Genomic DNA, 16880 nt, shown 5'->3' on the forward strand with positions numbered 1-16880 from the left:
ACCTTCTCTTGAGATTCAGTTCATGGACAGATGTCTTGACATTTTCCTTTAAAATTCGCTGGTATAATTCAGAATCCATTGTTCCATCAATGATGGCAAGCTGTCCTGGCCCAGATGCAGTAAAACAGGCCCAAACGGCACGGTGGTGTAGTGGTTAGCACGGTCGCCTCACAGCAAGAAGGTTCCGGGTTCGAACCCAGCGGCCGGCGAGGGCCTTTCTGTGTGGAGTTTGCATGTTCTCCCCGTGTCTGCGTGGGTTTCCTCCAGGTGCTCCGGTTTCCCCCACAATCCAAAGACGTGCAGTTAGGTTGACGTGGGGCGGCCTTGGACTGAGGTGCCCTTGAGCAAGGTACCGAACCCCTGACTGCTCCCCGGGCGCTCTGGGCTGCCCACTGCTCTGGGCGTGTGTTCACTGCTTCAGATGGGTTAAATGCAGAAGATGAATTTCACTGTGCTTGAAGTGTGCATGTGACGAATAAAAGGTTTTAGAAAAAAACAAAAAACATGTTTCTCCAAACATAATGCTTCTCACTTAAACCAGAAAGTTCTATTTTTGTCTCATCCGTCCACAAAACATTTTTCCAATAGCCTTCTGGCTTGTCCACGTGATCTTTAGCAAACTGCAGACGAGCAGCAATGTTCTTTTTGGAGAGCAGTGGCTTTCTCCTTGCAACCCTGCCATGCACACCACTGTTGTTCAGTGGTGTTCTGATGGTGGACTCATGACCATTAACATTAGCCAATGTGAGAGAGGCCTTCAGTTGCTTAGAAGTTACCCTGGGGTCCTTTGTCACCTTGTCGACTATTACATGTCTTACTTTTGGAGTGATCTTTGTTGGTCGACCACTCCTGGGAAGGGTAACAATGGTCTTGAATTTCCTCCATTTGTACACAATCTGTCTGACTGTGGATTGGTGGAGTCCAAACTCTTTAGAGATGGTTTTGTAACCTTTTACAGCCTGATGAGCATCAACAACGCTTTTTCTGAGATCCTCAGAAATCTCCTTTGTTCGTGCCATGATGCACTTCCACAAACACGTGTTGTGAAGATCAGACTTTGATAGATCCCTGTTCTTTAAATAAAACAGGGTGCCCACTCACACCTGATTGTCATCCCATTGATTGAAAACACCTGACTCTAATTTCACCTTCAAATTAACTGTTAATCCTAGAGGTTCACATACTTTTGCCACTCACAGATATGTAATCTTGGATCATTTTCCTCAATAAATAGTGACCAAGTACAATATTTTTGTCTCATTTGTTTAACTGTTTATCTACTTTTAGGACATGTGTGAAAATCTGACGTGGTTTTAGGTCATATATATGCAGAAATATAGAAAATTCTAAAGGGTTCACAAACTTTGAAGCACCACTGTATGTAGTCCTAGATTAAAAGGTGACATTCTTCTTGTTTTTAATCAATGCCCTCTATTTCCTACCTTCATTTTTCAGATGGTCAGAGTGTACAAGGCTGGGATTCAGCAGACATTGGACATCCTATTTCTGGGTGAAGGGAAAGAATTTGTGACGAGCAGTGATGTTGTGAGTCGAGACTCTGCAGATCGTACCCTCATTGCCTGGGACTTTGTGACTGCTGCCAAAATCTCCAACCAGATATTCCATGTAAGAAACACCACATTATACATTATTCTAATAAACTGTGTTGATTTGAGCAATAACTAATTCTTAATTCGTCAATTTTAGATGACTTAACGATGCTGTTTTCACACCTAGTTCCACTTACTTGCATCTATACCAGAGTTGGAATGTATAGAACTCATTTTAATGGAAAGCAAATGTGTGTACACTGATCTCTAGAACATGTCCATGTAGAAATAAATACATGATTAATGGAGTGTCTAGTGCTGATTCTGCTGAAACACCATTCTGTGTTTGTGTTGTTGAATTGAGGCAGGAGGTGCTATACTTCTCTCTTATACCCTGTCCACACTAGGGATTTTTTACCGATACGAAACTACTTTCGTACCGCAACACCTGTCCACACTAGCAACTATACCGGTACTGTAGCGGTATAACTGTATCGGTACGAAACCCACAAATGTATGGGTTTCGTACCGGTACAGTATCGGTACTGTAGCGCTTCGCTGTAGTGTGGACAGATGAAGTGGCTCTGTATCGATACAAATATAATGCGCATGCGCAAAGTCACACACCTCAATCGATGTCTTCGCTGAATAAAATAGTGAAGAACGGAGATTCGTTTGTTTCTTTCTCAACTGCCTCGCGCGTTTTATACGATTCGACTGAATAAATGACCACCAGAAATACAGACTGTACATTGACAACAAAATGCGCACACACGTTGTTTCATCCGTACGGAAGCCGAGAGAGGCCCTTCATATAATCCTTTTTTTTATTCACCTTGTATAAGTATAATTATGTCGTTATCACCGAGATAACGACATAATTAATTCAGGATCTCGAGAAAACAACACAACTAATTCGAGATCTCGAGAAAACAAAACCGTTATTTCGAGATCTCAAGAAAACAAAACAATTATTCCATGGTCTCGAGAAAACAAAACAATTATTTCATGATCTCGAGTAAACAGCTGAGAAACGGTTCATTTCAGATACGCCAAGAGACTTGTGATATGCTGACTTTGGGACTATTTCTCATTCTGTATAGACGCAACTTTGGTCATTAGAATGTCTGGAATAATCGATCACCTAATAAGGCGATATTTTGATCAGGGGTTGACACAGGGAGAGATTGCATTAAGTCTTTTAATAAGGGATCATTTCAAAATTAGTCCGCGGCACCTCCGCAGAAGACTGGCCCGGCTTTGTCTCTACTGCCGGAGATACAGTGATCCAGCTGAGATCATGAAATAATTTTGTTTTCTCGAGATCTTGAAATAACGGATGCCATACATTCTTGGAAGGAAGTTACTCGGTAACCACGGAAACATTTCGCGCACGCGCATTTCAACTACCGTGAAAGAAAACCGCAAACATTTCTTGCTAGTGTGGACAGATGCACTAAACTGTACCGGTGTACTTTGTATCGATACAGTTATACCACTTTCGTACCGGTATAAGTGTGAACACAGCATTTAGTTGTTCAGTAAAGGGATACTTATCTCTCGTTCTCTCCACATCTTCCTTGGCTGGCAGGTTTTGAGCCTGGCTGGAACCCAAACCCTGCAGCCTAAACTGTTCACTAGTTAAAACCTCCCACATCTGTCCTCAACTGATAAAGCACAATAGGAAGCCAAGAAAATAGGTTGTTACTTTCTCTGTGAACGAAGGACTCTGCTGCAGACATGGCACAACACAGAGGCACATGTCCTTCAAAAGAGTCCTTCTTATAGCCTAATGCAGGGTTCTCCACGAGGGATTTTAGAGGTGCGGGCCGCCCCCCTTTCTGTGATTCCCGCCCCCGTTTAATTTCTGCTGCCCCTTTACAAAAGGAAGAGACGTCCCTTTGTTTTCTTTGTGACAGATAGCCTTTCTCTGTTGGAGTACCGACAACGTGACAACACCCGAGTGTGAAACTCATTTACCAGCAATTAGTTTAGTCAGTCTGACGATTATAGCCTAAGAAAAGCGTTTCACACTTCGGTGTTTTTGACACATTGTTCTTGCGCTGGGAGATAACATGCCTTTATAATAACGTGTGAATCGACACCAAGTTCGAGATAACTCCGATTGACCCCCACCCCCCTGTATTTTCAATCCGTGGAGAACCCTGCTAATGAATGATTAGTCATCCTCCTTGCTCCTCATCAGAGGAGTGCAAGATGATGATGACCTTGCCTTTGAACCTCCTTTTCACATGTTCCCTACCCCCGGTCTTGAAGTACTTTTTGTCCTACATGTATTTGTTTTCTCTCTTCTCAACACATTTGATGCAATTAATCAGCTAATTAACAGGCCTGCTTTAGGTGAAGTGGGTGTGTTAGAGCTGCAGCTAGGCTATAAAGAAGTGCTCATGGCCCCAAGACTCTCAGCAGGATCCATGTTTCTGCTCCTGCTTTTGCTAAAGGATGGAACATTCAGTTCAATTCAGTGGACATGGAACATCTTGGTGGCTTCCTCCCCAAGCATATTTTGCTTCAGTATATTTGGTTAATCCTTCTTCCTCGTGATACTATATAATTTCTGATGTGCACCAGTCCCTTTTCCAGCAAAACACAACACCCCTGTTTCACAGCTGGGACAGTGTTCTCCAAATTAAAAGCCTCACACTTTATTTTCCATACATGGTGCTGATTTATTATCATTTTTTTCAAATCTGACCAGAGAGCATTCCTCCAAAATATTAGGTCTTTGTCTTAGTGATTACATGCAAACTTCAGTCTCGCTGTTTTTATGCCAATCTTAAAGTTCTTTCTAATGCAACACACTTTCAGGCCAATAGTGAATGGACATACTTTGGTACCTGATGCCTCCAATTCCTTCACAAGTTCCTTTGTTGTTGTCTTGGGGTTCCATTAACATTTTGGATCAAAGTTTGTTCATCCCTTGGAGTTAGTTTGTGCCCCTGAATGGCACGGTGTTTGTGCGGTCTCAAGATTTTTATATTTTCACACGGTTGTTTGTACAGACGCTCATGGTACGTTCAGTTGTTTATAAATTGCTCTGAACTAGACTTGTAGAGGTCCACATTTTATTTTATGCTTGGATTTTCCTATGATACAGCCATAGATGCACTCCCAGATTACTCCTAATTATGATAATTGACCAACTTCTAAAGTCATTACATCTTCCAGACTGTTCAGAGAGACATTTGGTGTATGTACAATGTTGAGCCACTGGGATTCTGATCTAGTGAATCAAAGCTGAAATAAATGTGTCTAATAAATTGTTTGAAAATGACCTCTATGTGAACAGAAGAGAGATCGTAATTGACCTGCCATAAGGAATGTGTGGAGTTGTGAAAAATTGAGGAGGAATGTCTTTAACTTGGGTGAATATAAACCTTTGGCCCCAACTATTTATTATTATTATTATTATTATTATTATTAACAATATATTTGCTTGAGGTAATGGGTAAAGGGGTGTTCCAAGGCCCATAGAGAACAAACCTCAAATTTAGATTGATTAGAAATATATAAAGGAGTTCCTTTTGCTTGTGGTGCAGGAGCGGTACACCTGTCCTAGCCTGGCCATGCACCCTCAGGAGGACTCCTTTGTGGCTCAGACCAATGGAAATTACATCGCACTCTTCTCCTCCCAGAAGCCATACCGGATGAACAAGAGGAAGAGATATGAAGGGCACAAGGTTACTAAGTTCTGTGCTTGCATCAGATCTGAGTGCAATGAATTACCACTTGATTAATACCATACATGTCATTTCACGCAGTATTTTTTCCTCAGTACAGTATTTGCTTTTCTTTTTTAACATTAACAATTCAAATAATAAAATCAGACTTGTGGCACTCCTTTTGATTTAGGTGGAAGGTTATGCAGTGCAATGCGAGTGGTCTCCAGACGGAACCATACTGACAACAGGAAGCTCTACAGGCTGTGCGCACTTCTATGAGTTTCAGAGTACACGCAGCTTGCTCACCCTCCATGCTCATCAGCAAGCCTGTATGTGTGTGTCTTACCACCCTGTGATACCTGCTACAGTTGCCACTTGTGACTGGGGAGGGGAGATCAAGATATGGAGCTGATAGCATTACTTCAGCATGACTTCCCTTTGCTGAAGAAATTAACTTCCCAAGACTCTGTATTTTTAAAAACAATCCACTTGAATTGTCTTCTAAACATAATGCCAGATGGGTATATGAGCATGTACGGATGTCTCCTGAGGCTTGGAATCTAGATCTACATCTTGATTTCTCTAAAGCTGCTTTATGACAATATCTTATTAAAAGCCGTATAAAACCAAATTATCATAAAAATGCACAGCTTCACATATTTTGTTTTTGCTTCCTTCTGGTCATAATTTATTAGTATGCCAATGTTTCTCAGAAATGACAGAATAATTTTCTAAAGATCTTAATCTCAGAAAATACTTTTTTTTTTTTTCCTGAGATTAGGCCAAACTTGACGGTTTAGGGTTAGTCTATCCTAGAGCTGAAATTCTTTTCCAGTCATTCATTTAGGTCAGTAAAACTATTGAAAATTTTCTTTGTACTTTTTGTCAGTTAAAGGTTCACTTGAATGAACAAATCACACTTTTTTTTTTTTTTAATTGCATTTTGGAAAAATCCCAGTTTTTCTCGAAATTGGGTTTGTACTCATAACTTTATTTTATTTAGGTATTGTGAGAAAAGTTAAATCGTGGTCTCTATGATGAGCTTTGCTAAACACACTCGTATTGTGCGATTCTAGTCAACCACATCACCTCCACCATAATCACTTTCCTCGGTACGGCCATGTTGGCAGCAGGAACTTTCTTTCTAAAATGATATAAACATTCCTGAATGTTGTGAATTTGTAAATATGTTGTAAAGAACCCTAACAACTAGTGTTTGGGGGACATACGGCATGGTAATCATCATGTATTGGTAAATCTCAACAGGCCCCTGTACATTTGCACAATGTTTTGTTTTCTGAGATCTCAATTTACTTGTCATTATCTTGGGGGGGAAAACAAATTTTATTATTCAGAAATCTCCAAACAATTATTGTACCAGCTTAGGAAAACAGCAGTTGAATAAATGAGAAAACAAATCAGGAAATCAGAGCAAATAAAATGAGTGAGTCCTTGGCCTTTTAAAGGGACACCTACTTTAAATACGTATAAGATTCTTTACAAAAAGTTTCTATAAATTAACTCCATAAGAAATAGCACTGTTGCTAATGCTGACAAATGCTGCTTTAAGCAACTAACAGGAAATACTGTACATGCTACATGCAATCTTTATTGACTGATTTGCTTTGGTGAACACTATCAGATAAACATATTCATTTGTCTTCATAGTAAATACTTTTTTATATATAAGGCCACAGAGAAAGTTGCTGCAGAGGTGAATGGGCAGTTGGGACATGTTGGAACTTCAGCATGAAGAATCGCACTCCTGGGAGCAGACCCATCAACCTTTATACAGTTTGTACAGGAGCTCCATTTCATTTCAACATCAGAATACACTGCTAATGCGCAAAAGTATGCCAGAAGAGAATTCTGGATAAAATGTCAATGTGTGTTCGACTTAATACATATACAGTACATAAGTATATAGTTACCATCAGTTAATTATATTTATTAGGGATTAATTTTCTGGGGGGGTTTGTGCAAAAGAGAAATTAAAACACTGAGGAAAAAAAGGTTAAACAACAGAGAAAAAACTGTCCTGTGGAACCATTTCAGAGTTTCGATAAGGAACATTTGACAATTTTGTAAAAGGGCTCTAGCAAGAATGTACTGTATGTTTTTCAGTGTTTACTCCTCCTATTATTCACCTGTCAAAAGAAGCATAAATCCAGAGTAAAAATTACAGATGTGTCAGAGTAATTGTTGACAGCAAATTATTAATTTGTAGGATGTTTTTGGCCTTCTCTGAGACTCCAACCGGTCTTGTCCAGTACATATTTACTGTCACATTGTTTCAAAAGATAATAACATGGTTTGATAACTATGAACTATATTTCAACTATAACTTTAAAAAAAATAATTTTGGTGACTTTTAAATCAGGTACATCTAGACATGCGTTATCCAAGGTCATAATTTCTGCAGTTAACATATAAAGACTGCGCATTAACCAAAAGTAAGTTCCTTGTTTACGAAAGAAACATCTTAAATTTTAGAACCATGCATCAAGCAAACAACTGCCATATCTGAGGTAGAACAGGACTGGGAACATTTATCAGATGAGCAAAACTATGTTCAACATAAGTGAATTAAAAATTTTTTACTCTGAAAATATTGAGTAAAGACTCGTGGTGATGTCAAACCCAACTACAAAATAACTAAGTTGATGTACCATACACACAGTTGCCAGTTTATTAGGTATGTCTACTTTGTACTGGCACACAGTGGCCATTTTATCTTCTGGGATTGTCATGCGTGAAAAGCTAAAAATCTGAAATTTGAGTATAATTTTCACTTGTACAACTTCAGAAGCACATATTCCTACCATACTGATGCACCTTGTATGTATAAAACTACTGACTATAACAGTAGTGGATAAGCACTATAGGCCTTATCTACAATCTGGTTCCTTTTTCATCAAATTCTCATCTGATCTGAGTGTGTAAAATTGAGAAGTTATGAAAAGTGCTTGATTTACAGTCAATTAATAAGACTCAACATCAATCTAGTCAATTATATGTATATCAATGTATAGTAACTTCAGTCGTAACCACCAAAAGCAATAATAGTAAAATAAAAACCATATTAAAATACAGGTACAGTGGTGCTTGAAAGTTTGTGAACCATTTAGAATTTTCTATATTTTTGCATAAATATAACCTAAAACATCAGATTTTCACACAAGTCCTAAAAGTAGATAAAGAGAACCCAGTTAAACAAATGAGACAAAAATATTATACTTGGTCATTTATTTCATCTCATCTCATTATCTCTAGCCGCTTTATCCTTCTACAGGGTCGCAGGCAAGCTGGAGCCTATCCCAGCTGACTACGGGCGAAAGGCGGGGTACACCCTGGACAAGTCGCCAGGTCATCACAGGGCTGACACATAGACACAGACAACCATTCACACTCTCATTCACACCTACGGTCAATTTAGAGTCACCAGTTAGCCTAACCTGCATGTCTTTGGACTGTGGGGGAAACCGGAGCACCCGGAGGAAACCCACGCAGACACGGGGAGAACATGCAAACTCCACACAGAAAGGCCCTCGCTGGCCCCGGGGCTCGAAACCAGGACCTTCTTGCTGTGAGGCGACAGTGCTAACCACTACACCACCGTGCCGCCCTGGTCATTTATTTATTGAGGAAAATGATCCAATATTACATATCTGTGAGTGGCAAAACTATGTGAACCTCTAGGATTAGCAGTTAATTTGAAGGTGAAATTAGAGTCAGGTGTGTTCAATCAATGGGATGACAATCAGGTGTGAGTGGGCACCCTATTTAAAGAACAGGAATCTATCAAAGTCTGATCTTCACAACACGTTTGTGGAAGTGTATCATGGCACAAACAAAGGAGATTTCTGAGGACCTCAGAAAAAGCGTTGTTGATGCTCATCAGGTTGGAAAAAGTTACAAAACCGTCTCTAAAGAGTTTGGACTCCACCAATCCACAGTCACACAGATTGTGTACAAATGGAGAAAATTCAAGACCATTGTTACGTTCCTCAGGAGTGGTTGACCAACAAAGATCACTCCAAGAGTAAGACATGTAATAGTCGACAAGGTCACAAAGGACCCCAGGGTAACTTCTAAGCAACTGAAGGCCTCTCTCACATTGGCTAATGTTAATGGTCATGAGTCCACCATCAGAAGAACACTGAACAACAGTGGTGTGCATGGCAGGGTTGCAAGGAGAAAGCCACTGCTCTCCAAAAAGAACATTGCTGCTCATCTGCAGTTTGCTAAAGATCACGTGGACAAGCCAGAAGACTGTTGGAAAAATGTTTTGTGGACGGATGAGACCAAAATAGAACTTTTTGGTTTAATTGAGAAGCGTTATGTTTGGAGAAAGGAAAACACTGCATTCCAGCATAAGAACCTTATCCAATCTGTGAAATATGGTGGTGGTAGTATCATGGTTTGGGCCTGTTTTGCTGCATCTGGACCAGGATGGCTTGTTATCATTGATGGAACAATGAATTCTGAATTATACCAGCGAATTCTAAAGGAAAATGTCAGGACATCTGTCCATGAACTGAATCTCAAGAGAAGGTAGGTCATGCAGCAAGACAACGACCCTAAGCACACAAGTCATTCTCCCAAAGAATGGTTAAAGAAGAATAAAGTTAATGTTTTGGAATGGCCAAGTCAAAGTCCTGACCTTAATCCAATCGAAATGTTGTGGAAGGACCTGAAGCGAGCAGTTCATGTGAGGAAACCCACCAACATCCCAGAGTTGAAGCTGTTCTGTATGGCGGAATGGGCTAAAATTCCTCCAAGCTGGTGTGCAGGACTGATCAACAGTTACCGGAAATGTTTAGTTGCAGTTATTGCTGTACAAGAGGGTCACACCAGATACTGAAACCAAAGGTTCGCATACTTTTGCCACTCTCAGATATGTTATATTGGATCATTTTCCTCAATAAATAAATAACCAAGTATAATATTTTTTGCCTCATTTGTTTAACTGGGTTCTCTTTATCTACTTTTAGGACTTGTGTGAAAATCTGATGATGTTTTAGGTCATATTTATGCAGAAATATAGAAAATTCTAAAGGGTTCACAAACTTTCAAGCACCACTGTAATTCGGGGTTAGTGTAAGAACATTTTGCACATGTAAATATTAACCATGATGCTCTGATGTGGATCTTAATCAGTTTGTTTGTCCGTTAAGTGAGTAATAGCTATACAAAAGGTACCATGTAGCTCCTTGTGCACACCTCACCATCACATCCATATGTCCTTGTTGAACATCTCATTCCAGATTTATTCTCCTTCACTTTTATAAGGAGTGCCGTGCTTCTCTTCTGCACAGGCTTTCCACTAGATTTTGGGGTGTGGTTGTGGGGATTTGTGTACATTCAGTTCAGCTACAAGAGCAGTAGCGAGATCAGGGACTGATGTTGAGGCTCTAGTTCATCCCAAAGATTTTCAGTGGAGTTGAGGCTCTATGCAGGACACTTAATTTCTTCCACTCCAAACTTAACACTGTCTTGATGTACAGGGGTTTTATCATACTGGAACATGTTTGGGCCTCTTAGCTAAAAATATAGGTCACTTTAGATTGGAAAATGGTTCCATTTTATACCTGAATTTGACCTTGAAAAAATGGCCAATGAGTATAACAAGATAGGTATACCTAATAAACTGGCAAACAATAAACCGTGTATTTGATGCCAAAGGGGGAAAAAATGAAAGATTGCTTTTTGGAAAGACTACAGTATCCATTTTACAAACCAGATTCACACTGGGCTTGTCAGGTTATGCTACATTTGGGACTGTTTTCCACAAGGGATGTAAGTCTACTTAGAGTGTTGAACATATTCCTGAGAACTATTAATTAGTAGGAGGGTCAAGTAGAAAAAAGCTCATGCTATCTACTACTACTCATTCATAATTGTCACGCTCCCGGGCTCACCTAACACTCAGGACTCCACTTCCCACAATCCCCCTCACAGACCAGTCACTACCACATGCACTCCGTCAGCCAACCTGGAGCCACTTCTTAGGAGTGGTTCCCCCAAGTTCTAATTTCCATCACCTGTACCTTTTTGTTTCTGTTTGTATTTATACCCCTTTGTTTGTTTTGTTCCTTGCACAGTATTGCCTCCACATTCCGTGAGCCTACTGAGCGGTTCCATTCTGATTGTATTCATGTGTATGACCCTTTTTGCCTTCCGTTTTTTTTCCTGTTTCACCTAGTCCTTGTGTTTGTTTGCTCGTCTCTCTTGCTTCCCGGTTTCTCGATCCTTGCCTGTTTTCTGATAACGATTTGCCTAGCCCTTGTGTTTTGATTACCTGTATTTTTCTGAATCCCGGTTCTTGGACTATTGCCTGTTTCCTGACCACGATTTGTCTAGCCTTCGTTACTGTTTTGGATTTCTTGGTATTGATCTGACCTGGCTTTTGTACGTTGTCTTTTCTCACTGTGTTCATTAAAACCTTGAATTCATTCTTAATCTGTGAGCGTCGGTTTGTTACAGCCGTGTTACAGAATATTGTGCCATTATGCAGACAGCGGATTACACGGAGCTACAGGTGGTGCTTAGCAGCCAAGGACAAATGCTTGGACAACATCCCCAGCGTTTCGACTCCATGACTCAGTCCATCCAGACCCTTACGCAGCAGCAAAAACAGTTGATGCAGATTGTTGAAAGCATGAGAGAAATCACCACCCAACGACTCCTCTCCCCTGGCTCGCCTATGGTTACTAACCTAGCTGCTCCCTCCATGGCTGATACCAGTTTGTTGTCAGTAAACCAGATAAATTTGATGGCTCACCTAATCAGTGTAAAGTGTTTGTTATAATGTCCAATATTTTTTTGTGAATTCCCCTCCGAGCTCTGATAAGGCTCGTATTTCTTTTATGATTTCTCACCTTACGGGCAAGGCCTTAGACTGGGCTACCACAGTGTAGCCCATAGTCCAGTCCGACACAACAATTTCGGTAAAAGAATTTAAAGCAGTTTTCGATCATGCCAATGAGGGCTGCTCTCAAGGGGAATTACTCACCTGTTTACATCAGGGTAATTGATCAGTTTCTGACTATGCTTTGGAATTTCACCCTCTTGCGGCTGGGAGTGGTTGGAATGAGCCGGCTTTACTAGTGACATTTCGCAACGGATTGAACTCTGACATACTAGCAGAAATGGTGTGTAAGGATAACGGTCTTTCACTAGATAAGCTGACTTCATTAGCCATTTGCCTAGACCAACTGAAGCAGGGGAGAGGTCTTCGTAAATCCCCTACGGTTCCAGCTGCTGCACTGACTCCTCGCCTCCCATATCCACCTCCGACCCAGACTCAGGAGGATCCAGAATCCCTAGTGTGACTCATTCCATTTGTCTGTGGAGGAAAAGCATGATGTCTCCATGATGGGCTGTGTCTCTATTGTGGAACTGCTGGTCACATGCTACATGACTGTCAAATCTGCTGACGCAGTATTTCGGCACCAATCCCGGGAAAACATGTGGAGCCTGCTCCACGCACTAATGTGGTGAGTGTACCCACTAAGGGGTTGGTCTCCAAGTCCTTCCTCCTACCCGTGACAGTTAACTGCCCTCTGTCTGTCTTTGTGTTCTCAGCATTAATTGATTCCGGAGCTGAAGGGGACTTTATCCATGTCAAGCTGGTGGAGCAACTCCAGATTCCTGTGGATCCACTAGAAGAGCGGCTGAGATTGACTGCTGTCGATGGGGAGCCTGTGGGAGAAGGATTTGTTAACTGGGTCATGAAACCCATTAATATGACTCAGTGCTTTACATTCTGAAGAGATTCATTTTTTTGTATTGAATTCTTGCGAGTATGCTATTATTTTAGGTTTGCCCTGGCTTAGAAAACATAACCCCATCATGTCCTGGTCCAATAAAGAAATACTCTCGTGGTCCAGTTACTGCTATGACCACTGTCTAGCACTTCCCACAGTATTGGTACCATTCACAACTATAGAAAGCCCCAATAGAAAGCCAATGTCGTAGTTTCCATGCCCTCTGAATACAGTGACTTGTTAGAAGTATTTAAAAGAAAAGTGCTACCAAACTTCCCCATTGCAGAGAATGACTATTCCATTGAATTAATAGACGTTATTCCATCTAAGTCTAGGATTTATCCTCTCATTCAGGTGGAGGAGAGAGCTATGGAAGAGTATGTTCAGGAGGCTTTAGAACAGGGTTTCATCCATCCTTCTACTTCTCTCGCAGCTGCAGGGTTCTTTTTCGTCAACAACAAAGATGGGGGACTTAGGCCCTGCATTGACTATCGTGGGTTAAATCAGATCACTAAACCCTATTCTTACCCGCTGCCTTTAGTCCCTGTAGCGCTAGAACAACTTCGTGGAGTGTTTATATTTACAAAACTCAACTTAAGTGCATACAGTCTCATCTGTATAAAGGAAGGTGATGAATGGAAAACAGCATTTCTTACCACGAGGGGGCACTGAGTATTTAGTAATGCCCTTCGGGTTGCATAATACCCCGTCCGTATTTCAAGCATTTGTAAATGATGTCCTCAGGGATATGCTTGGCAAATGTTATTGCCTACATTGACAACATTTTGATTTACTCCCCTAATCTCGAAACTCCTATTCGTCATGTCCGTTCTGTCCTTACGCATCTGCTAGAGAACCAGTTATATGTTAAAGGGGAGAAGTGTGAATTTCATCTCCCTTCTACCTCTTTCCTAGGCTATGTCATCAGTCTGGAGGGTACTGTTATGGACGATAAGAAAGTAGAAGCTGTAACTAATTGGCCCGTCCCTACTTCCATTAAGGAACTCCAGTGATTTCTTGGGTTTGCCAATTTCTACCATCGTTTCATTCGCAATTTCAGTAGTCTAGCAGTTCCTCTTACTACCTTATTGAAAGGAAATGCTAAAAAACTCTTGTGGAATCCCTCAAGGTAGCCTTCACCTCTGTCCCCATTCTGAAGCATCCTGATCCCACTCAGCCTTTCGTGGTGGAGGTGGACGCCTCCGAGGTAGGCACTGGAGCGGTGCTGTCCCAGCGCATAGGTGACCCCTGTAAACTATATCCAATTGCCTTCTACTCCCACAAACTGACCCCTGCCGAATGTAATTACGGTATCGGAGATAGAGAATTGCTGGCCATTAAACTAGCTTTCGAAGAATGGCGCCATTGGCTAGAAGGGGCTACGCATCCCTTCCTTGCGTTAACAGGTCATAACCTTGAATATTTACAGTCAGCTAAACGGCTTAATCCCCGTCAGGCTTGGTGGTCTCTATTCTTTTCCCGATTTAATTTTTCCATTTCTTATCGTCCTGGTTCCTATAAGACTAAAGCAGATGCCCTGTCTTGTATATATCCCAGTCCCGAATCCTCCTCTGAGGTAGTTAATGTACTACCCCTGTCAGTTGTGGTCGCCCCCATTAGATGGGAAACAGACGAAGAGATCAACCAAGAACTGTCTGTCATGCCTGCCCCTGAATCTTGTCCCGTTGGAAGTAAATATGTACCCACTCAATGCAGGGATAAGTTATTTACGTGGGCCCACTCCTCTTTGACTTCTGGCCATCTGGGAGAGACATGTACGCACCAGTTATTGTCTGGCAGATATTGGTGGGAAAATATGCTATCAGATATCCATACGTTTGTCTCCTCATGCACCACCTGTTCAAAATGCAAAACTCTCCCTGCCGGTAAACTCATGCCCTTGCCTGTCCCTTCTCGTCCATGGTCACATTTAGTGGTAGACTTTGTTACTGACTTGCCCCCCCTCACAGAACTACACAGTCATTCTGACCATTGTTGATAGTTTCTCACGAGGAGTTAGACTTATCCCCTTAGTTAGCCTACCTACCGCCTTTCAGACAGCTGAAACCCTTTTTAACTATGTGTTCTGTATATTTGGTATTCCAGAAGATATAGTGTCTGATTGAGGGCCTCAATTCACCTCGCATGTATGGTCAGCTTTCTTTGAGAGACTGGGAGTTAACGTCAGTCTCACCTCCGGTTGCCATCCCCAGTCTAATGGTCAATGTGAAAGGGTAAACCAAGAACTGGGAAAGTTTTTGAGAATGTACTGTCACGAAAACCAAGCCGACTGGTCCAACTACTTGCCCTGGGCCAAAATGGCCCAAAACTCGTTAATTATCTCTGCTACAGGTCTCACACCCTTTCAATGTATGCTGGGTTACCAACCTCCCTTAATGTCATGGTCTGCCACGCCCTCTGACAACCCAGCCATTGACAGTTGGATGCAACGGAGTGAGCAGGTCTGGGAACAGACCCACCAGCGGATTGAGAACGTCCTTCGCCGACACAAGAGGCTGGCGGATCGTCATAAAGGTGACACACCTACCTACCTCCCTGGGGACCGTGTGTGGCTGTCAACCTGGGACTTCAGGTTTCCTGAGGGAGGTAGAAAATTACTACCCAAATACATTGGTCTGTTTAAAATTATCCAGAAAATTAATGAAGTTACTAACAAATTAGATCTGCCTGTGCATTACTGTGTTTCTAACTCATTTCATGTATCTCTCTTGAAACCTGCTGTTATCTCAGATCTGTTGGACGAGGCCACACCCGATGTTGCGCCCCTACCTCCGGTGTACGTCAAAGGTACCCCGGTGTATGCAGTCCACCGGTTGCTGGACTCCAGAAGGAGAGGAGGGACTCTGTAGTACCTTGTGGACTGGGAGGGCTATGGGCCTGAGGAGCGTAGCTGGGTTCCCGCATGAGATCCTGGATCCGGGGTTGATGGAGGAGTTCCATCAGTGTCATCCAGAGAAGCCTGCGCCTTGGCCTAGGGGCCGTTCCAGGCACTGTGGGTCCAGCCCTCCTGGCAGTCTGCGCAGCAGTGGTCCCAGAGGTTGTCTGCGGCGACGACCCTCTGTCCAGCGCCACGACAGTTCCGATGGCTCGCTCAGGAGTGCTCCCGGCAGTGTGGGTGGCGGTCATCGTGGTCGCCCTCGTCCTCCTTGGACTCCTTGGGGGAGTACTGTTATGCTCCTGGCTCACCTAACACTCAGGACTCCACTTCCCACAATCCCCCTCACACACCAGTCACTACCACATGCACTCCATCACCCAACCTGGAGCCACTTCCTAGGAGTGACTCTCCTGAGTTCTAATTTCCATCACCTGTACCTTTTTGTTTCCGTTTGTATTTATACCCCTTTGTTTTTGTTCCTCGCACAGTATTGCCTCCACATTCCGTGAGCCTACTGAGCGGTTCCATTCTGATTGTATTCATGTGTCTGACCCTTTTTGCCTTCCGTTTTTTCCCCCTGTTTCGCCTAGCCCTTGTGTGTGTTTGCTCGTTTCTCTTGCTTCCCGGTTTTTCGATCCTTGCTTGTTTTCTGATTACGATTTGCCTAGCCCTTGTGTTTTGATTGCCTGTGTTTTTCTGATTCCCAGTTCTTGGACTATTGCCCATTTCCTGACCACGATTTGTCTAGCCCTTGTTACTGTTTTGGATTTCTCGGTATTGACCTGGCCTGGCTTTTGTACATTGTCTTTTCTTACTGTGTTCATTAAAACCTTGAGTTCATTCTTAATCCATGAGCATCTGGTTTGTTACAGCCGTGTTACAATAATATCTAAATACAGCAGGTTGTAAATGTATTATTAATAATAAAGGCTTTATAAGAACTCCACGCCGATATTTCAAGACATGCTTTTAAAGCAGA

The 16880-nt window shown here is 42.1% G+C and overlaps 1 protein-coding gene across 6 annotated transcripts in view; it reads left to right on the plus strand.

Moving 5' to 3' along the window:
* Positions 1-5864, plus strand: part of wdr25 (WD repeat domain 25) — a 44617-nt gene extending 38753 nt beyond the window's left edge. For all 6 annotated transcript variants that reach the window (XM_060933523.1, XM_060933524.1, XM_060933528.1 and 3 more), the window contains 3 exons: positions 1456-1626; positions 5111-5251; positions 5424-5864. In XM_060933523.1, coding sequence (XP_060789506.1) covers positions 1456-1626; positions 5111-5251; positions 5424-5645 — 534 coding nt within the window. In that variant the 3' untranslated portion in view covers positions 5646-5864. The remainder of the gene's footprint in view (positions 1-1455; positions 1627-5110; positions 5252-5423) is intronic.
* The last annotated feature ends 11016 nt before the right edge of the window (positions 5865-16880 follow it).

This window comes from Neoarius graeffei, chromosome 11 (assembly GCF_027579695.1).
Source record: "Neoarius graeffei isolate fNeoGra1 chromosome 11, fNeoGra1.pri, whole genome shotgun sequence".
Lineage (NCBI taxonomy): Eukaryota > Metazoa > Chordata > Actinopteri > Siluriformes > Ariidae > Neoarius > Neoarius graeffei.